At 39.1% G+C, this 22625-nt stretch overlaps 1 protein-coding gene across 4 annotated transcripts in view; it reads left to right on the top strand.

Annotated features, from left to right (window-relative positions):
• gulp1a (GULP PTB domain containing engulfment adaptor 1a) overlaps positions 1-22625 on the top strand; it is a 136980-nt gene that overhangs the window by 85991 nt on the left and 28364 nt on the right. For all 4 annotated transcript variants that reach the window (XM_084724233.1, XM_084724235.1, XM_084724236.1 and 1 more), the window contains one exon: positions 5250-5330. In XM_084724233.1, the coding sequence (XP_084580359.1) occupies positions 5303-5330 (28 nt within the window). In that variant the 5' untranslated portion in view covers positions 5250-5302. The remainder of the gene's footprint in view (positions 1-5249; positions 5331-22625) is intronic.

Genomic DNA, 22625 nt, shown 5'->3' with positions numbered 1-22625 from the left:
GTGTTAAATCTGTGTGTGTGCGTGTGTGTGCGTGTGTCTCAGGGTCGACATTTCTCCCAAGGGGGTGCTGTTGAATCACCAGACAGGAAGCTATTAAATCAGGCCGAACACTGCAGCTGTCAATCAAAATGAGTGACATCACAGTCAGGTGTCAGGCAAGGCATCGAATTACACTTCTATATGTCACAAACAAACAAAAAGGTAGCCAGGCTTTGTCTGCTGCCAGACCTTCTCCTCAGACCAGTTTTTGCTTTAAGAATTTAAAGCTCTCAATAGTGAGAGCCAACCCACAGGATCAGGACTCAAGCCAATTTAGGCATTATCAGTATGGGATATAAAAAAGTCTGATCAATTTCCAATCCCTTGTTTGTTGTCACCCATTTTACTGTGAGAGTGCCAGCTGTCAACCATACCTCATTGTCCTTTTTTAGAAACAGTGGAACATAGTTCCAGCAGGATTTCATTTTAAACAGATCTATTTTACCACCTTCCTCAGGTATACCGTACCTCTAGAGGGCTGAGTTTGGTTAAAAAAAATGTTTTATGTTCTTAATGGGAGCTGTCAAAATCACCTCCATATTTTCTGCCACAAAAGATCCCCACTGACGCATCTCCCTCCCCAAACACAATGATTTCATACAAAAAGCCAGAAACCATTAAAAGGAAGCTGTATTTTCTTAATGCACTGCTATTTTGCAGAAAAAAAAAATATCTAACTTGCTTTGAGGAAGTACGGCTACCATGCACTTAAATCTAAAAGGCTTGTTCTCTGAAATTTTAAGATTAAAGATAACCTCCACACAACACTGCATTTTTCTAATGTGTATGTCGCCTACAATGTCTGACCTTGACTAAACTGAGTTGTATCTATGCAAAGTTTGCATAGATGCAACACAAGAGAGGTGTTTTCACATTCCTCTGCTAAAGGGGGAGCTGTCTGTACACTTTCGTAACATTGGAGAGCCATACATACTGTGGGCGAGTTAGATTTGGTAACAAACCCAATCTCTGTCTAATATACTTTATTCAGGAAAAGAAACCAGCCCATTCTCAAGTCGTCTAACAGACGTTTTGTCACAGCTTCAGGTGACTCATTCAAGCAGCTGTATGAGATGCACTGGGCTCTCAGGTTTGTCAGTGCAGAGAGTGAGAGTTAGCATTAGCGTGTCAGCTTACAAGCTAACAAACAACATAAACCATTCTGATATGTCTGTTGTGAGTTGTAGATTTTGCTTACACTGTGTAACACTCTTTTACAGATCAACTTCCCACATGCAAGGCGCAAGGCTAGAACCAGAATTTTTCAGTAAGGGGAAAAAGAATAGTTGTGCCTCCAGCACCTTTTCAGAGTTTTAAAGAACTTTGTAAGCGGTAAACAAAATATTAATCATGGCATAAAGTAGAATACTTAAAAGCTTGTCTGGAGGTGAACTTTGAGTACCAAGGCCACCACTGCCAAGGTTTTCATTTAGCGACCCAGATACTGCAGAATTGTCTGATGTTGACATCTGCAGAATCTGCTCTTCCTGTCTTTGGCGAAATGTAAACAGTAGTAGCGTCCTTGGTCATTTGCCCACGAGATGTTTTCAACATCGACCTACTAGACCTGTAAAAAAGGTCAAAACAAGTTGTCTTTTTCAGCTGCAAAGATATTCTGTTTTGCAGACTGAGGAATGTCCCAGTCCCCACCCTGAAGCTTGTTCCATTTAAAATTTCTCCAGCCCTTTCCTGGGCCTCTGTTGCAGTAAAATATCCCCTTACTGTGAGAACCCACATACATTGTATTTGCCTCTGCAAGCTAGAGTTCCCTCAATTATATACCGTATATCATTATGTGCCTTTATTATGTACAGTCTGCAGCTAAGGGCTTTTCATTTTTCTGTTTAAGGAGACAGTTGCTTATCACCGCAGAGTCTTCTCAATGCAAATTTGGTAATAATTGGAGCTCTGTCATAGATGTGTCTTTTTTAAGGATGCTGTTTTTGTTTGTCACCAGCTCCTCCCAGCAGCAGTAAAGCATAACTCCATCATTTAGCAGCGGCACCTTACTGCTATTTAGTCAAAGCTAATGACCCATTAACCTCCCATGTTACAGTGATCGATTTGTTTTCACATAGTTCAGTTTTTATCTTATTTCTCAGCCCCAAGGCGTCCTGATTGATAGTGTCTTTTACATAAAAGTTCATTTTCTGAATGGCATCATTTGTGTCAGACTAATAATTGGTGTTTGTGGTTAATACAAGGTAATACACAGCCAAACAAGCCAACAGCATGAAAGTGCTGAGATGTGTAGTAGATATGTGTAATAGAAGTCATGGAGGTCATATACACTACAGTGCACATAAGCAGGGGTCTTCACGGGTCCTCCTAGTGACTAAGACCTGACGTGGTACCACAGTTGGACTGAATCCAAAGTATATTCACTTAAATCTGGTCAGGTGCCATCCTGCTGTATTGTTCCAGGTCTCAGGTGTGTGCATCAATATGTGTAATACCTGAGGTTATCTGAGCTGTGATCACGTGGTGTCTGAAAGTCATTACAGATGAAAAATGACTGTCTCTACTCTTTCGACCCTGGCTGCTTGTTAATTTGTATCACGTCAAAACGCTGCAAGAGTTTTAAGGTGTCGACCACATCAGCATCGATCAGGTCTCATTGTCCTCAGGTGTGAGGTCTGGCTGGCCTTGGGTATGCTTAATTGGATTATGAAAATTAATGCATGCTCACAAAGTTTACTTTGTTTTTTTCTCTGCTGTATTTCAGATGAGGCCCCAGATTTTGAGTTGATGATGACCTCTTATCCATGCATGCCTTTGTTGTTGTGAAGCTGTCATGATTTCTGTATGCAGAATGTATCTCCCTTGCTACAGCTTTTACTTTTTAAATAACCTGGTACATGGTATATTGTTGGCATAATTACATAGGGCAGAAATATTTACTTACTTATATTTTTTTCTGTGACTACTCAGATTCAATCATCCCGATGTTCCTATATAGCTATCATAGTCCCAACACATCCTCATACCTCAACGATGGAGTAGGTCCAATGACTCCCAAGACAACGTATATGAACAATGTAAAGTACCAGCGAAATTGACCTGTAGAGGACATTGATAATACATTGAAAAATGTATGGAAAACATCAGCCATGCAGCTTTCATCTTTTTATCCAAGGTGCCTGGGATGTTAAATGTCTTTTGTGCCTGCCTGGTATGCATACACTGGTGAGAATTATGATGATAGGCCAGCAAGCACAACAGTGCATCATAACGCTCACCAGCTGTCAAAAGTTCTGAGCTGATATATCTCCAGGCATTGTTCCTTCTTTTGCTGTAAGAACTTGAAGGGTGGTACAGCTCCAAGTATCCCTGAACTACATTAGTTAGCTGTTCTTCCATCTTCAGTTTGGCTGGAAAGGGTAAAGCAAATTCTGTGGGGCTGATTGGTTAATTCTTGTCACATGACCTGTGGTGCATTTAATAAATTCAAAAAGGGTGAGATTTTTCCATCTCTGTGTGTTTAGGATGTACCAGAAAAGAACAAGCGTGTCGCAATGAGCATGTGGCACAACTGCATCACTATAGGTTTTGACTGCCCTGGTCACGTCTCAGTTTGAATTAATGGATGTGGCAGAATACAACATCAGAATGGCCCCTAAATGTGTTACTTAACTTCAAGTCATACAACATTAAACATGTAGTTAGCTAGTGAAACAGCAGCAGTTTGGTTAAATATAGGAAAAGACAGGGTTTTAAGTCAAAATAAGCGATGAAAGTTCCAAAAGTCATGGGATGGAGGTTTCAGGATGGAACAGAACAGAATGCAAGTGTTTTACCATCCATCCAACCCAACCCCTTCCTTATACAGACTTTCTGGCTCTTTATATTACATCACCTGACTTCCTCCTTTGCTCCTGTCAAACTAAACAAGCTAGAAGTTGCTGCCTAACAATAAATGTGGATATGGCTCGTAATAAGTTGCCAGTACAGACGATCTATACTGCTGTTGTTCTGGTAAGGACGGGCTGTAGTTTTCATACATCAGACCTTGTTCTAAAATTGTAGCAATTTGTTGTAGGATACAGTATGTTAGAAGTTTGGTTCCAATGCTTGAGAAAGATTTATTTTTCCCTTCACTAAAAACTTATAATAGCTCAGGCTTTCCTCAATAAATGGAAAATGCCCAAGAAGGAAAAATTCAATTCATTTTCTAAATTGCCCAAGCACAAGTTAATTTGCTTGCAAAGGCAAGGATTGAAATGGCTGTTATGCGGCAGGCCTTGCATATTTTCCCACAGTAAAAGAGTAAAGAATATTGATTGTGCAGCAGGCTGACAGCTACCTAGTCCTGGGCTGTTTGTCCTTGCAGTCCTCTAGATTGCTGAGCTCTCATGGGGAATTGATGCAAAGGTCTGAAAGCAGTCAAGGCAAAGTGTCAGACTTTAGGAACACTGGACGTTTGCATTTATAAAAGAAATGACTGCTTTTTCTGTAACACATTAATGCACCGTACCGGTTTGTGTGTTTGGGTATAACTTGGCTGCACTGCTACGACTACAGCAAGTTTCAAGGAAAGAAGAAAACAACCCACATTCATCTCCAGACTAAATCGGTACAAGCGGAATAATGATATATACCCGTGCTGTTTTTTGTATGATGATTTTATTACTGAGACAAATATGGAGATGATTAGAAACTGAAGGTCTATGCTGGAATCTCTCTTGATGACTAAGCTTCATGGATTTAGTTTCAGGTTTTGTGAGTGTTGTGTGTGTAGCTGAATGTGTGCTGGTGATACAGTTGGACGCATAGCACATAGAGAGAAAAATATGCCCTAGTTCTGTTGGAAAGATTAGGAAATAATGCCAGGGACTTCAGCCGGGGATCATTGTAAACAATGCTACATTTTATTGTGCAGCACTAATACTTGCCTTTGATAGAAAATCACCATTCTTAGAGACATTCAGTGCTGTAGGACACTAAGTGTGTTATTATCAACCCCACAAGATTAGAATTACGGCCTCCTCATAATGATGAATATGATGTGGCCCAGTGGTAGACAAATGTAATGCAGATGGACTGGGTTTTCAATTTAAACATATTCTGACAGCTAAACATTGCCTCACTCTCAGTGGGTGGGGATTTTTTGCAGAAAAAAAAAAGAGTGTTTGTTTTCAGGCTTTCTGCTTTTTAGTGAAGGCTTGAGGTCGAAGCCATTTTTAACTCACTTCTCCCTGCTGCTTTTCCAGGTGGAATATTGTCAGATACTCAGGAGGGACCTTGGAAACGCACATTTTCCACTATGAACCGCGCCTTCAACAGGAAAAAAGGTGAGCAAAAAACATGCTCAAGTAGCTTATGGACTGTAGTGAAGCCAATTTTAGCTACAATGGTGCCACAGGCTGCACAGACGTTTTTTTTTAATGTCTGAGAGAGGAACACAGTTGTGTTGGAGGACCCAGATCTCTCAATGTCATGGGACCTTTTGACTGTTACAACACAAGAATGATCTGAAGTTACTTTATCACTTAGGAAGTGTTTGTACAAATCTTTAAACTTTGAGAAATGCTTAATTTTAGTTATCAGGGTTAGTAATGTAATTCAATTAGAATATTCATTCATTCATTTTCTGTAACTGTTTATTCCGTAAGGGTCGCGGGCTGCTGGAGCCTATCCCAGCTGACATTGGGCGAGAGGCGGGGTTCACAAGTTGCCAGTTCATCACAGGGCTGACACATAGAGACAAACAACCACTGACACTCACATTCACACCTACAGGCAATTTAGAATCACCAGTTAACCTAGCATGCATGTCTTTGGACTGTGGGAGGAAGCCGGAGAAGCCGGAGAGAACCCACGCAGACACAAGGAGAACATGCAAACTCCACACAGAAAGGCCCTGCCCCAGCAAGCCGGGGGATCAAACTCAGGACCTTCTTGCTGTGAGGTGGCATTGCTAACCACTGCACCACCATCCCGCCCTCAATTTTCACCATATATGGTGTTTCTTTACACCATCACTTTAGCTCGATAGCTTTATGGTTACTTGTTAGTGAAGGAGCTAACTGTAGCTGTTAGCTGGCATTAGCAGGCAAAGGAACCAGACTCAGGAGCCTCACAGGCTTAACATGGTTGCCCAGGACCAAACAAAACCTCGAGCCTGAGAGGGAATACAGTACAGTCATTAACAGAGTTTCCTGATGAAAAGATAGCTTTACATGTTGCTAACATAAACTTAGCTTACTGTTAATGAGATAACAGCATTTGCCATCAGCTCCACCGTGACTCAGCCACAGGGTGCCATGAGCCAAACCAAAAAAAAAAAAAATAAAAAATAGAATGCTCAGGACTGTAGCCTTTTCACTGTCAATCCACTGGTCTCAGAGTTATTTTTGAGTTAGCTGGTAGGACTGTTCTCCTACATCCATGGATCACTACAGATAGTAGGGGTCAGGGTAGCCAACATCACATTCAGCTGTATTGTATAAGCAATAAGCAGTCTGCTTGCTGTTTCATGGAAACATTAAATAATCATGATCAAAACACAGAATGAAAGTTATTACGAGAAGCTCGTAAAATAAACAAAGTGACATTATATATGTATATTGTTATGGGTATTAAAAAAAAAAATGTTGTTTTTATAGAAATAATTTAGATGTGATTATTAACCTTCAAAGAGTCTGGAAATTTTCAGTTTAGTTACCTTGAAAGTGCTTGAATAGGTCTTAAATTTTACTCATAAAAAGCTGTAAGAACCCTGCCCGGCCACTTTTTGCTGGGCTTGAACAACCATGGACACTCCTACGTAGTAGATACTACAGTTCTACCTCATACGTATCAGTTTAAAGGGGTGCTTCAGCTTATTTGAAGTGAGGGTGTATGAGGGTATCTATAGTCAGTGGGTTACATACAGTAGATGGTGACGGCTCACACCCAGTTTGGAGAAGCAGAGAGGTGGACCAGTAGCAAAATGTGTATTATCCACTTAAAAAGATCAATATCGCTTTGAGTGTATGTTTTCACCATTTTTCCTTGCTGTCAGACAGACTTTTCCGATGGAATGAGTAATTTAACCATCTGAACTTTAAAGTCACACAATAACACAAACAAACTAACAGATGGAGGTAATAGTTGACCAGCAACTCATCTGTTCTGTGAGGTAAAATGACTGATTTTGCCAGAGGAGTCTGGTTGAGCAAGAGAGCATTATTTGACTTACATAACAGTGGTTGCTCATCAGAAATGACAAAGCAATGATAATTATCTAACTATAGCGTACGTTTCAACATATAGGTGTACCTAGATGGCTAAAATATGTTTTGCAGCTGCAGTACACTGCTTAGCTTACTCCTCTGCTTCTCTAAACAGGGGTCATGTCAGCCACCATCTATTGTAGGTAATACACTACTACACTAATACACAGTGGATAAATACCTCATACAACCTCACACATTAATTATAGTTTTCTTGTCACTTGTCACACTGTGTTACTGGGGCACCCCTTAAGATATTTTTATTTCTGACCACAAACTTGTAAAGAAATTAGGTGAAATGTCAGTACATGTCAGGGCAAAGAGAGAGGGCGACATGTCTGAAGAACCTTGTTTGGATAAATCCCTGCTGGTATTCTCATATCCTCATCAAGATTAGTTTTGTTTTGTTTCCTTAGAAAAGTGTACATATCTTTTTACTTTTTATGTTTTATGAATCTGCCACATGTGCTCGAGGACTGGAATTCAGATGCACATTCATTAATTTGGCAGAACTATAAAGTGTTCACCTATGAAAGCTCCAAGTGATAAACAAAAAAAAAAAACAAAAAAACTCTGTGATGTTTATTATTTTCACTCATGAAAGGATTCTGTTTTTTTAGATTAAAAAAAAAAAAAAACTCTTCTGATGCAATTCCAGAGACTGTTTGACTGGCACTGGTCACATCATAACAGCCCAAATATGAAATTATTCATTCCCATAAAGCTATGGAGGGCAACAAAACTGTATATACAGAATACAGTAGGCAGCCGCAACAGTATATACAGCCTTCCATGCATTGAAGTGAGTGAGATGGTGAAGGTGGTTGTGCACCAGTCTTGAGGTGACCCTTACCTAATGCCGAGGAAGGGATATTTGAGCGTGCAGTTTGCAAAACAGCTTGATGTGTTTACCACCATCTGTCCAACTCCCTCTGGTGTGAATCAGCAGACCTGAAGAAGCCTCGGACAGTGTTGGGGAGAGTGTCCGGGGCCCAGGTGGTGCGCCGGGCTTTAATGATATTTGGGTGTTATAATTCACTTTTTTCCCATTAGGTCTGCTATGTTAGGAGCTTAAGATGGTAATCAGGGAGGGCAGCGCCTCACATTAAATTCCCCCTTGGACATTCAGCTCCATTCCTTTCATTTTAACTGGGATTTCATTTCTTTGAATTTCTGCTGTACTTGAGCATGTGCCCATGCCGGGGCCTATACTGTGGGGGCATGATGGAAAAAGTAAATTACAGCTGAAACAAGGCACAATCTTACAGTTGGCTGTGGCAGCAGACAGATAATGACAGCCCTGTCAAAAAGCACAGTTAAACAGACAGTAAACAAATGCCCCCGGACAGGCTAGCACACACTGTCCGTTTCTTTGCAGCTGTGAGGAATTGCAGACGGTGCATCCAGCCACCCATCTGCCATACAGGCTTTTTCACCGAGCGAAGGACAACAGTTTCCTGAAATCTAGCATGTGCCGTCACATCTAAACGCCACCAGACGTCTGACCCTTAGGCTACTCTCTAGATTTCATTTCTGCAAATGTTCCAGTCAGTCTGTGGCAAATGGTGCCAAAAGCACCACAACAGATAGTATATTAAAAGCCTTTTCCTCCCAGAAGAATAAAACCTTTTTATTTGAGAGCATGAACCATCACATAGAAGAATACGTGGAACCATTCATGTGTATATAGACTGTATTTTGCTATTTGCATACATGCTCAGTGGAGCTCAATATTCCAAGTTTCCTGTTGCAAAACATAGTGAATGTTGATGAACAGATTAAATGTCCCTTCAGAGTTTATCCACCGGAGATTTTAATACAAAAGTCTGAATGAAGGCCTTTATATGAGGTTTGAATTGCTGTTAGAATTAGCCAGTATTTTGAACTGTTTTTAATGAAAATGCTATCATGAGGGAAGATAAGGAGACACACAGTGCATTATTGCTCCTCTGGGTTAGACTGTGAACCATATACAAACAGATTTAGACCAGCCTTGTCTCATTCTGCAGCGATTTGATTGTTTTGAAAACATGACTTTTTTCAATTTCTTACCAAATTTGACTTTAGTTGTGGATGAAATGTCCCCATCAATTGGAAAAAGCTATCTGATAAGAAACATTTCATTTGCAGCTCCAGCCTCCCACATGGGTTGAACAAAGGTTTACTTGCCAATGATTTCACATCAGAGTCAGCCTCAGCCTTTGCTGAGCTCCTAATATGTCTAAAAGAAGATAATTGCCTTGTGTTGCTGATGTTGTCAACATTACTCCCTTTAATTACCAGTTTGAAACTTAGTTGATTTATGTCCGTACACAAGGGTGTTTTTGAACAGGCCACAGGATGGTTAAAGCTTGTCTCTCATGGTTTTCTGTGACTTCTTAATTGAAAATTATTATACTTTAGGGTGTAATTCTGGTATTTTTACAGATGGGCCCTATTCTTTTATATATACTGGGGTAGAGCTGCACAATATATCATTTGAGCATTGTCATTGCAATGTACGTGTGCGCAATAGTCACATTGCAGGTCCTGCAATGTAGGAGGCAAATGAACTAAACGTGTTCTCATCTAATGTCAAGGGTACCTGACACACACTGCGTGCAGCGATCCAACAATCACAAGCGTTCTTAATCAGTTTGCCAAAGCAGACCACGCCCCTGTATATGGAGTGAGTTGCAAGATCAGTGCAGATTAACTGTCCACAAGATGGCAGCAGAAACATAAAGTGCTGTTCAAGTCATCTGGTGAAAATTCCTGTATTTTTTCATATCGCAATATATATCGCAGGGTTAAAAAAAATCGCAATGTCAGTTTTTTTCCAATATCATGCAGCCCTATACTGGGGCCTAAATGTAGCCTGGAAACCAGACAAATCTGCTGAGTTCATGTTTTCATTTGCTCTGGCAGAAATCTCCTGCCTCCCCCTTTCATATTCAGACAGAATTCCACCAGGCTCAGATCTGGTTGGGCTAATCACAGCTGTGTGTTCAATATTGGGTGGGTTCTATACAATGACTGACAGGGAAGCGTCACATCACGTCACATGTTTTGATTGGTTGTAGGTCTTTCCAGTTGCATCCAGGCAGCAGGTCCATCCAGCACAAGACCTCGGGCTCCCGAAACACAGATCAAACTCTAAAAATAGGCAGTGCAGATCAAATGTGAAACAAGATTATGTCACTACATTGCCTATTTCTTGCCTCAGATGTTTTTAGAAACTATTTTAGTGCTCTGTTTAGCTAACTTTGAAGTTAGTAGTAGTAGGAAATAGTAGTAGCAAGACTACTTTATCACCCTACACAGGTTTCAGACTTAAACGTTTTTTTTTCTTTTTTTGAAATCAACAGCCTCTAAATGGACATATACATGGCTCATTTTAACAGATGACAATAAATAAATAAGTGAATAAATAAATAAATAAAAAGGCTTAGTGGAGGTCATGTTTTGTTGCTCTGATTGGTTGTAGGTCTGTCAAATTGCATCCAGACACATTTTGAGTACTGTCTGTTGAAAGTGCCGCTTGGAAATCAAAAATGAACTGAAAGGCTAGTCTGAATGACTAATGGTACAAAAATGTTGGAATTTGTCCAGCAGATGGCCTTAGCTGGCAGCAGCAACATGGACTGTGATGGCTACAGCATAATCCATGGGAGCAAATTAACTTGTCAAAATACATCCACAAAAAGTGCTTGTTTTTGCCACCGACAGGCTCAGATTTATATTCTAAGTGTCTCGCACATCAGAGAACCAATTCCAAAACTTTAATTTATCATTTAGACTCCAAAATATCTAAAAATGTGGCCCCGTTTTAAAAAATACTGCAGTTACCATTTAAAGAGCCATCTGCATAGTAGAGAAAGAGTCCAACATGTTTATAAGTTTTCTTTCTGTGTAATTTTTTTGTACCTGCTTCTGCTTCTTTTGGCTGCGAGAGTGACGGCTGGCACTGACAAGCAGCCCACTCCACTGATTTACCTCGCCCCTTTATCTCTGGCTCTGGCTGTGTTTTGTGGACTTGATCACGTCTAGCAGGTAATGCCAACAGGGATCTTGATCATTTTTATCTTCTATGTTTATTGCCCCGTGCTCTTGGACGTGACCGGCACTAAATAGCTGGACTCTACAGAATTCATGTGCACCTTTTCGGTGAGCCACAGAGCAGCAGTTTAGAAAACATAACTCATCCAACGTATTATGTACCGTATCAGTAATGTAACCTATGCTGACTGACCTTGGGAATACTCTACAGCGTTTACACTCAGTTGCCAGTTTATTATGTATATCAGCAAAAGCTGCAATCTAAGAAAACAGTCCTGCAGTAAATCCTTCCTCCATGAAGGTTATCATGTTCCCTTTCTGTTTTAGTGAGGTGTTCATTCAACTTAATAGTAATTTTGTAGGCTGTAGTTTGTGGTGCCACTGAACTGTATTGAGTTATAATTAGGTTTGAAGAATGATTTAAAGTATAAGGCTGCATTAGGAGTACCTCATAATCTGGTAACTGAGTGTATTTCATTATTTCCAGCCCTTGTTCCACTCTGACTGACTCACAATGTTACCTTGACTCAAATAGCAAATATACTGTATTTTTCTGTTGTACCTACAAAGCATCAACAGTCCTACATTTGTAAGATTGTCTTTGTATGGTCTAGATTTGCTTACTTATCAGCTAAACATCGAAATACCAATGAAATCACCACGAACGACAAAACGACCAATGGAAGTGGAGAAGAGTGACAGAAACAAAGTGCAGGCAATGTGAGGTGAAGTGAGGTGAGGTCGTGAGGTGTTGTCAGAAACTTCACACCTGACTGTGTGAAAATCGAATGTTTTCCCATCAAAGAAAGTCTTACTGGTAATTCACAGCCACGTAGGCTGATGCAGGAGTTTACTGCGTGGTACTGACCTGGAAAGAAAGAACAAACTGTCAAATGTTCGTATTGTATGGCCAAATCTGATTTGACCAGAGAGACTCTTAGTCGGGGACAGCCCTGAGGTGATCTGCGAATAAGCTCACTCAGAACCCCCCCTACCTAGTGGATGAACGTGAAAACAGCCCGGTCATGTCAAACTCTGCACAGACGTCATTTATCACAGTGAGGTCAAACGTCCATGTACAAAAATACAAAGCAAAGTGAGCGAAGGGGACATTGACAATATAGCAATTATACCATGTTTAGAGCTGCATTTCCCAAACTTAGAGTTGTGACCAAAAATGGGTCATGGGCATGATTATACTGTCATAAACTGTCAGAGTAAAATGTGTACCGTATTTCCTCAAATAGTGACAGGGGCAACTATTTACCTCAGCTAAAAAAATGTAACATGCCTTTAACTGAAGGAGACTTGTATTAGAAGCAGACATTTATTTCTAAATTCTGCTGTTAAATACGTGTAATTACTATGATTGTGGCAGACAGGAAGTAGCTCTCAGCAGTGTCAACCCTCTTGACATTCAAAACAGGGAACGGGAACTCTAAATTACAAATCCAGCTGAGGTCAAGAAACAGAATAGCCACGTCACTAATGGTTAAAACTATAAACCCACACAAAAAATGACAATCAGGCTACTAACATAAACCACCAGGTTCAGAGCAGACACATTACAAACTTTAACAAAAAATGTACATTTTGGAACATAAAACACCTAACCTGACAGACTACTCAGTCCTGGCATGATGGGAAATGTGGCCATCACTATGATATTTGAGTATGTGGTTTAGTTTAGTATGCCTCAATGTGACCTTCTCACTATTACCCTGTTAGTTAGTGCTTTATGCTGTTAATTAACTCCATACTTCCTGTATCAAATTAAAAGCCCTCTAGCATTACAGTGGACAGTGCAAATTTGTTATGAGGAGGTGAGAAACTTTAGTTATTACTTTGATGTACTTTACAATGAAATAAAGACATTTCATGATAATTTTATTGTTCTTCATCAGTTTATAAATGTAGATGTATATTATCTTGTATGTTTTTTCCCTGAGTGGCCACTACGTTTCTCTTTTGGCTCTCAGGCTGAAAAAGCTTTGGATCCCTGGTGCCAACGATCAAAGGTTACAGAGTAGCTGCAGACCTTTACAGTTAGAAAATGAATGAACTAACATTTGTTACAGTGTCACAATGTCCTGGTGATATATTAACAAACTCACAGTCGTATTCATTTCAGCAGCGATTGGAAACACACGCACACATGCTGAATCAACAGTGTGAGTTTTGAATCTGGGTTAATACTGCAGGTCACTGTAATGTGCTGCATCATGTCTGAGCTGATTGACTGCAGTATTCAATATATTACAATTTTTCCATACCAACAGATGGTAGCTGAAGATTAGTCATGTCCATGCAAAAGAATAATGGTCCAATACACTGTGATTATACAGTAGATGAGGACAGGACATCGTTTGCCCCAGATTTTCTTACAGCAGTGGGAAGCAGAGCTGCTAAGGTATTTTGGTGACACACATTTTCTCAAGTTTACTTATAATTATACGTACAGTCTTGGTGAATCTGTCTTTATTTTTGTGTGTTTCAACTGCTGGAACAAAATAAAGGGCAGATTCTCCATCTTGATTTTCTCAAATCTAACACCAAATAGGATCTGTGTCTGGACACGTTTACTGGATAATAAATGATCCAATCTTGGCTTTGCGTTTAGACATGGTATGTTTAATGTGTTCCCGTTATCCTCATTGAGATAGAGAGTCAAGGCCATGCCACTTCTGCTCGAAAACCATGGGACCTTACTTCAGAAAAAACATGAACTGTAGTCAGCAGTGGTGGAAAGAGTACTGAAAATCTGTACTCAAGTACAAGTACTGCTACATTGCTAACAAGTTACAAGTAAAAGTAGAAATATACTTAAGTAAAAATACAAAAACTGCTCATAATATTAGTTACTTTTAGCCATTTATGTCACTGTCACCTCTTCAAACTAGGGTTGCAAATTTTGTGTGTTTTCTTTGAAGTTGAAAATTCTAACAATTAATTAATAATGATTATGGAAAATTATTATTTTCAGTTTTTCATTTGCATGTCATTGTTTTCATTGGCCAATTTGTGATCAGATCACCTTATTGGCTACTAAAATGCAGATGAAAGGTTTGGATATTAATTCAAATTGTACTCAGTACTCAACTATAATTTTAAAAGTAACTAAGTGTATTTTATCTTGTAATGAATACTTAGGTAGAAATAAAAGTGCAGACTTGAAAATGTGCTGTATCCCAAAAAACTAGTTGATTACAGTAATTTGAGTATTTATAATTAGTTACTTCCACCCCTGATAGTCGGTGGCGAGAAACAAATTATTTTTGTCAAAGTCAAAAAAGTTGCTTTTTGTCATAAAAGTGTTGAAATACAAGATGGTGAAGATGGATCAAAAGATCTGATTGTAGATCTGTTTTAGGCACTTAAATATCTCAACTGTCATATTCACAACATTTTGAAAGAAGAAATAATTAACCCTGACAGCAAGCATTTAAAATAGTTACTGCAATCCAAATTCAAAGTATTGGCGAGAGCTGTCTCCCTCCGCCCATCTTCCCCAGACCTGAAGCTCGGGCTAGCTGCCAGGGACACTGAACTAAGACAAGCGCAAGATGAGGTCAACGTTATTAAGCGACAACAAGACCCGGGGCCTCATTTATAAAAAAATGTTATTTAATTTGTACTTGAACGACTCTTAGGATATTTTCTGACAGTGAGCTTAAATTCAATTCATAAAAGATACTGAGCATAAAAAACCTTGCTTACGCAGGTTCTTAGAAATAAAAACTGACGTCATATGCCTTACAATCAGTGACTTCCTCTTATATAATACAGCACAAATGAGAGCTTCGTCAGGAATTGCTGTGGACCAATAGAGAAAAGAAAACCTTTAAGGAGACAAGATCATGGCAGTGTTACAGGAGATTGAAGCCAGGCAACACACATTATTCAGAGGATTAAATAGCGGATTGACAAACTAAGACAAACACGTAGCTTGGGAGTGTGTTTCTATTGATTCCTCACACCTTTAACTGATAATTCCTATCACATTCATAAAGCTGATGCAAAGTTCACCACAGGCTTGAGTGCTTATGTGTCCTAAACTGCAACACCCCAACATAACTAGCAGGAAACTCTTTTAAGTCAAGTCTAGACTTTGCATAGAGATAAGATTAATTTAATTCTGTTTTTTTTCAATAACTACTTATATGTGGTTTTCTGCTTAAGTCATGCTTAAAATCAAATTGATCAAAAGTTTATAAATGAGGCCTTTGCACTGTAGTTTGATCAGCTAATGTATATGTTTGCAATTTATGTATTGTTTCCAAGTTATAAATCAGCTCATGTGGATTTTTTTTATACCTGTGTCAGTTTTCTGCCAATGTAACGCTAAGACAGTTACCCTGGAAACAAAAGCCCACTGCTTTGGAGTTGGAGTTCAGTGACTGTACGCCTTACTACTTTCCAGACTCTGCCAATGTAACACATACTCCATTCAGCAAACATTTATCATAATTTGGTGTTATTTTGCTTCACTTAAAGTGAATAAATCTCAAACAGCCAGTGTGGGTAATCACTCAGGCCAAAACAAAAACAGACTTTCCACACAGAAAAGGAGAACATGCTGGCAGAGAAACATGTCTTCCATTCATCTCTGATGACATATCGTGGTCATTTTATGATACAATACAGTAAATATATTACTTAATTCCCCTTTAAGTGGTTGCTTTAATCATTGAGGTCAGATGTCCTCTACCCATCATTATGATTTAATCAACAAGAAGCATTCATACAGAAAATTAAATACTGAAGACACAAAAGCTTTATAATTTTCATGGCCATGTTGGCTGAATTACTGGTGAATATAAACACCACTCCAACATAAGTGATGCTCTGTTCAGACGTGTCCTGGAATGATTACACAAGCCGTCATTATTAATGGTTTGTAATATGATCGGAGAACAAATACATGTAATTGATGCAAGTCTGGTCCTCTTGTACTGGAAGGACACAGTGATGCAAAAGTTCAGAGCTTTACAGCATGTGTCATTGCCTCATTGCCCGCGCTGACCATGACGGTTTATAAAGCCATATGACCATGTCCATGATCCTTAAGCATTTCCTTTTTTGGCTCGATGTAATCCGTATTGACCCTGAATGGACTCTGAATTTCTTGCAGCAGTATTTTCTGCATTTGACATTCACATTACAGAGAGTGAACCCTTTCAAGGGCTTTTTTGTCGTAATATAATAGCATTACATAAAAATACAAGCATATGACACATAAAAAGTATGAATATTTGTGCAGTATTTAATTAAATGCATTAACCCAGCGATCAGCACTACTATCGTTAACCTTGCAATATTCAGTTTTTACTGTCAGAGAGGCTCAATCTGTCAGGCAGTACATGTAGATTGTTTTGTATTGAATTGCTCTAAATCATAAGGAGCTTGTAATATTTTTTGTCCTTTTCCCCCAATGTACTGCATGTGTTGCAGACAAAACCTCAAGTGAGACTCCCTCAAAGGACACACTGTCACTATTTCTGTCATTGCAACGTTTTGCTCAGCCTTCTGTGCTTTTCAGCCCGGTGTCATCCTTTATGTGAAACAGCTTCTGACGTATGGAGCCAGACAGATTTTTGTGCCCAGGCGGCCGCACAGTTTAAAATACTTTATCTCAAAGTAACACTGTCCTACTGGGGCTCGGCGGAGGTGTGGTTTAGGTCCTCTCTGCTTGGAAGCCATTTGAAGTTGTCTTTTGCATGATGGAGAACTGTGCATACCCAGCAAATTCATTGTGTGTCATTGATTGAGCACTGCAGTGAATTAGGCTATTGCCTGCCCACTGCTTGTGGTCCTATAGAAAAATTGTGCACTTACAGCGCGGCACTCAAGCTCTAAAAGGCTTGGAGGATGTTAAGGAGGGATGACTGCAACACTTGACTCCAACAATATGGGTTAAAAAAAGATAACGTTCTTGTGTACATAACAGTCCTGTCTGCTGTAACCTTTACTTGTTTAGCTTTTGTTGCTTTTTTTTTTCTTAGCTCTGATGTCTATTCTATTCCTGTGTGAGAACACTGACAGCAGTGGAAGTGGAAATTCATTGTATCTGTACACATACTACTGAAAATACCATTATAGGTTGTATGTTTACAACTTCTATTGTTAAATCATCCTCTGTGCAATACAGTATCAAACAGTAAATCATCACTGTGGGATTTTTGCTGCCTATATTCTGTGCAATCCAATCTGTTTCTCTATAAAATCTTCCTTTACAAGGCAACACAGTATTTTTCTCTTAATTATAATGCTACACACCATGTGTATATTACAACTTGCAATGAGCTCTTGTCCTGTACAGTTATCCATATATACCCCTATATCCAAAAATCTCCATATACCCGCATAAGTGAAAGTATTCCATTATCACTCACCCCTTTTTCTACCTGTACTTTTTGAGCTGCTGTAACATGAATTTCCCCAGTGTGGGATAAATACATCTTATCTTATCTTATCCCTCGTCTCGTCTCGTCTGCTTCTGACAATATTTTCCTTTCCTTTCCTTATTGTTTTTGTCAGTAGTGGTAGTCAACATAATAATATTATATTACTATTAATACAGTGGAAACCTCCTGTAACAATAATGTCTGGCTTGGTCAAATTAATCACTATAAGCAGATGTTTACTACAACCGAAATGTTTCCTTGGCAGATCACCATCTAGTTGACACTTATGTATTTATCACATGAATATAAAGGAACTAAACAGACAGCTTGACTATTTTTCCATCACCAAAAGGCTAGCTCAAGTGGCTGAAAAGTCAGCCACTTTTCTGTCTCCATCAGTAGCACATGGTTTCTTCTTGTTAAGAGACTCCAGGTAGTCTGTGGAACACAGGTTTCCCTGCTGAACTGGTTCATTTTTGTGAGTTTGTCATAAGCTTCAAGAAGAGTATGTTTCTCAAGAGAAAATGACTCTTTTTCCCGTCATGATTTTCAGTGCCCACCCGCTACCAGCCCCAGGTAGCCAGCTGGAAGGAGACAAGTTTCTCTGAGGCAAATTATCATGGGAGTAAAGTTTAAAAAAGTGCACTTACTGTAGTTTTCAAATTGTTTTCCATATGTTATGTATGAAAAGACCCAAAATGGACACTATAAATGGACTACTTCATTACTGCAAGCAAATTATTTGAACGGCATTTGTAGGAATTATGTAAGCAGCTTTATTTGTACTTCATCTATATTCTTTGTATTGTTTTTCACAAGTGCTGTACATAATGAGGTAAAAAACTGCAAAGTGCTACATGGAAAGCAGCCACAAATGGAAAACATGAGGCAGTAGACAAAAAAGTTGTTTTAATTTGGTTGTTAATTTAGAGGATGCCAAACACTTTTCCTTACAGCAGGCAATTAGTTGCAAAATGTAGCTGCTCTGAGAGCACAGGTGCTCATGTCCTGTCTTGTCTTCTGGCTTCTTCTATTTATTTATTTATTTATTTATTTCATCTTTGTTGCATGTTTTATAGAAAAAAAATCTCCTTAACCTTACTTACAATATATCTAAAGGTGAAGGATATGATAAAGTGGAGGACTTTAGAAAACTGTTCTCCAGTTTTCTTTGAATGTACACAATATCTCCTTAACATCAAAGCCTGTGAAGAGCCTTTATCAGCCCAGTGGCTGGATTCACACAAGGAAAAGAAGAGATAAAGAAGAGTGAGATAAAAGGAAATACATCTGTTAGCTTGTAGATAAGGAGAGATAGTTTGTGATAAAGGTCTAATAGATCAGGCCATCAATAAATCCACACATTACCACAGTGTGCTGGACATTTGTCTGTGCATAATGCTGGGCCCTTTTCCTCCAGTGCTCTCCAATACAAATTACAGAATAATATTTGGTCTGTAATGCTGTTTTTTACACTACAAAATGTTCATTTAAAAGAAACAGTATCGAAGGCAGCATTGCCAGTGTCTGAGTCATAACTTCAACTTACTTAATTTTGTAATTAGCTGCTCATATGGACTGCTCGCCATGAGATGTGAATTCAGTAATGTGTTACAGCTTTTGTTTAATCTGCAGCTGAGGCAGATAAGAGCCAACACTTCTCCAGAGACTTTTTTTTATTTGTATTGCTGACGAGTGAGGCAATATTCTTAACTAAAGGTACACATTGTTTCTTTTTCTTTCTTTTTCTGTTCTCCCATGCCAAACGATTAACCATTTATATCTGTCTACTCTCTTTAATTAGAGCAGGTATCTTTGGGCTGTGGTCCACACACTTGCCAATAGATCAGGTTGCATTTTAAATGAGGCAAATGTTACGATTCAAGCTGGAAAACAAGAGCATAGTGTTAAACATCAGAATCTAACCCTGCCTCCTAGAAATTATGTTTATATTTTACTAAATTTACTAAACTTTTCTTTAAAGGTGGTGCTTACGGGCAGGAATTGGATACCGCAGCCCGGGGTTCACATCCAAACTCCTGCAACAAAAGCACTGTAAGGTTAGGAAAAGATGGTCATTTCAGTTAAATATGACTTGGAAAGAATCTCCACAAGTTTATCAACTCAATTCAGACATTTAAATAATGTTTTAATCATTAGGAATGTGCTTGGTTATTTGACTGTATGATTAATTGTCGCCACCCTCACCAGCTGGTACCAGAAATACTAGTCAGTTAACCCATTTATTGATATTTTTAAGTTAACTTGTGCCACTAAAATGTTGTGCTGCTGCCCATCGAAGCTGTAGCCCCATTGAACGGCAGCCCTTGCTAATGCCTGTTTGGCGTGTGTAACCACATTCTGCACAGATGTGGACATTTTCCTGCAAGAAGAGCAGGCTGCTGTTGCTGCACTGCTAACGTTACCGGGTAAACACTGTTGTTTTTCAAAGCTCAGGTTGAAAAGATAATGCATTTAGTGATTTGTCGTCATGTTTTGTAAGATAATTTGTGATGTTCATAATGCACGATGTACAGTGACACATTTCAGCAGCATTTTTAATACAATTTGGTTACTAAAAAAAGCCATTAATGCCTTCAAATCAATCTCAGTACATGCAATATTTTTGGGGGGCAGTGCAAAATAAATGGTGCTCAGTTTTAATTTTTAAGGTTTTGTGGGCATTTTCTTACTTTTAGGCCAGTCGACTTGCCTAGATTAAAATTTATTCTTGATCAACAGGGGAATTAGTCACCAAGAACATCCCTAATAGTCACTACAACTCAATAGTGTATTGCAATATTGCCTGTTGTGGGGGAAAACGTTGTCAGTGAACACAACTGATGCGTTCAGTATTTGCCTTTTTGAGACTTGTCATTCATAGAATTTAACAAAATTTCCTCATTATGTGAAAACGTATTTCAGTCGGCATTATGTAATTTGTAGGAGACAGGGCTGCAGGATCAATATTAGATGACTTTTGGGTTGAGGGGTGCTTTGCCTCAATGCTTTGTAATCAAGACCCAACCCTGATGTGACAGGAGAAATATGAAGGCAGCTTTTGCTATTAGTTGCTGGAGTGTAACATGCATGAAGGACTCATGACCTTTATAATTTCACATGTGCTAAGCACTTCTGCAAGAGACCGAAAAGCACTGAGAGGCAAAGCACTGTCTGTCTCCAGAGAGCAGTATGCAGTAGACTGCAGTGTGACAGAGATGCATTGACACTTTTCAGGCTGTCATCTCTTGAATCTTCATCCAACACCTGACAACTCAACCACACAGAATGACCTTCAGACATCACATCTCATCCTCACACCCCAACAGTTAATCCTCCCTTTTTGCAACCCGCAAAGCCACTTTTTGCCACTTTTGGTGTGCTCACGTAGTTGCCATTTTATCCAGCAAAGAGAAAGAAAGAAGCATGCCCCCCCACCTTCCCTCGTTTAATCAGAACAGTGTGTGCTGACGCCTTGAAAAAATGTCAGCCTACCTGCCATGCCGCTGTGTCAGCCCTCACCTCCTCCTTCCTTCCTCCTTCCAGTCCTTCTTGAAATTTACAGTCTCTAACCCTCCTTAGCTGCGCAAGGAAGGAGCAGATACATTGTCCTTTTATCAACTTTCATTCAAGAGTCCCACCAGGAAATTGATTGCACTTTGGAGGAGACTGTTGCAAGGTGCAAGCAGGGGATAATCTCATTGCGCAGCTGTTGAGTAAACTTAAAAGGAGGACAATTTAAGTAGAGGGAAAGTCTGCACTTTAGTATGCAGTGTCTGAAAACTTTCTCTGCATCATTTATTTATTATTAAGTCAAGAACTGGTTTCCATGTAAGTAATAAGGTAGATTAGCAAATATAAGCAATCACAATTAAACAAATGCTGGAGAACCAAATTACACTAATTAGAATAGACTTTGAATTCATCAAGCCACTTAACCAGCAACATCAATGTAAACAAAGTCATTAGCATACTTATGCAGAGGACATGCTAAAGTAGATTCATGTCGTTTGCACCTTGCATGTCTTGATTAACGCAATCAGTCTTCAGAAGTTGAGTGCCCCAAGGTCACAGTCATGCATCTTTTGTCACAGGATTCATTAACAGGGTGATAAGCCGTTTATGAATGGGAAATGAAGAAAGAAAAGGATCCTTAATCAGCGGATGATTAAGAAATGCTGAAAACCATCAATGAACGGGTCATTGATCTCTGATCCACTGCTCATTTTGTGTTGGTGTATTCGTCAAAGGCTGTCTCTAATTTTTATTAAGTTATTAACCAGACATTCAGCAATGTGTGATATATTTAAAATATGTTATCTCTGATTATATTAATTCTGTGAAAAAGTTTTGAAAAACCTCTTGTCTGCCATTGTTATTTTATCAGTTTTAACAGTAAAGTCAACTAATCGGGGTCCTCTAAGATCCAAAGTCTACTAACTCTAGATCTGATAGGCCGACATTAGCCAATTCAATTTAAATGTGTTTGATTAATAGTCCTGCAATAAAATAATGAAGCCCGCATAAAATTAGTGGACCGTCTTTAATTTTCTGCAAGAAAAACTGCATCTGACAGATGCACTTTAAAAGCCATCTGTTAAACAGAGCTTAAAAACAGCTACAAAAAGGTTCTAAATCTACTCTTAATTACGCTTTCTGTCACTGGATTAATTGTGTATGTGTATCGATTTTAACAGCTGAGGGCTGTTTGTTTTATCAATGGTACAGTTTACACGCTGATGACAATGGCAGCTGTTATAGCTGAAACTCATTAAGTTAAGTTTGTGCAAGCAGCTTATTACAACCCATGTTTACATTTATTGTTAGGAGGTGACTTCTAGTGGCAGTAGAAATAATGACAGGATGAGTATGAAGAGCGACAGTCTGCACAGAGAGGGAGTTGAGGTGAATAGATGTTGTCTAGTGGTAG

Source organism: Lutjanus erythropterus, chromosome 8 (assembly GCF_056507025.1).
Source record: "Lutjanus erythropterus isolate fLutEry1 chromosome 8, fLutEry1.hap2, whole genome shotgun sequence".
NCBI classification, from domain to species: Eukaryota; Metazoa; Chordata; class Actinopteri; order Lutjaniformes; family Lutjanidae; genus Lutjanus; species Lutjanus erythropterus.
Note: the sequence above shows the minus strand (reverse complement) of the source record. Positions and strands in the feature narration are given on the sequence as shown.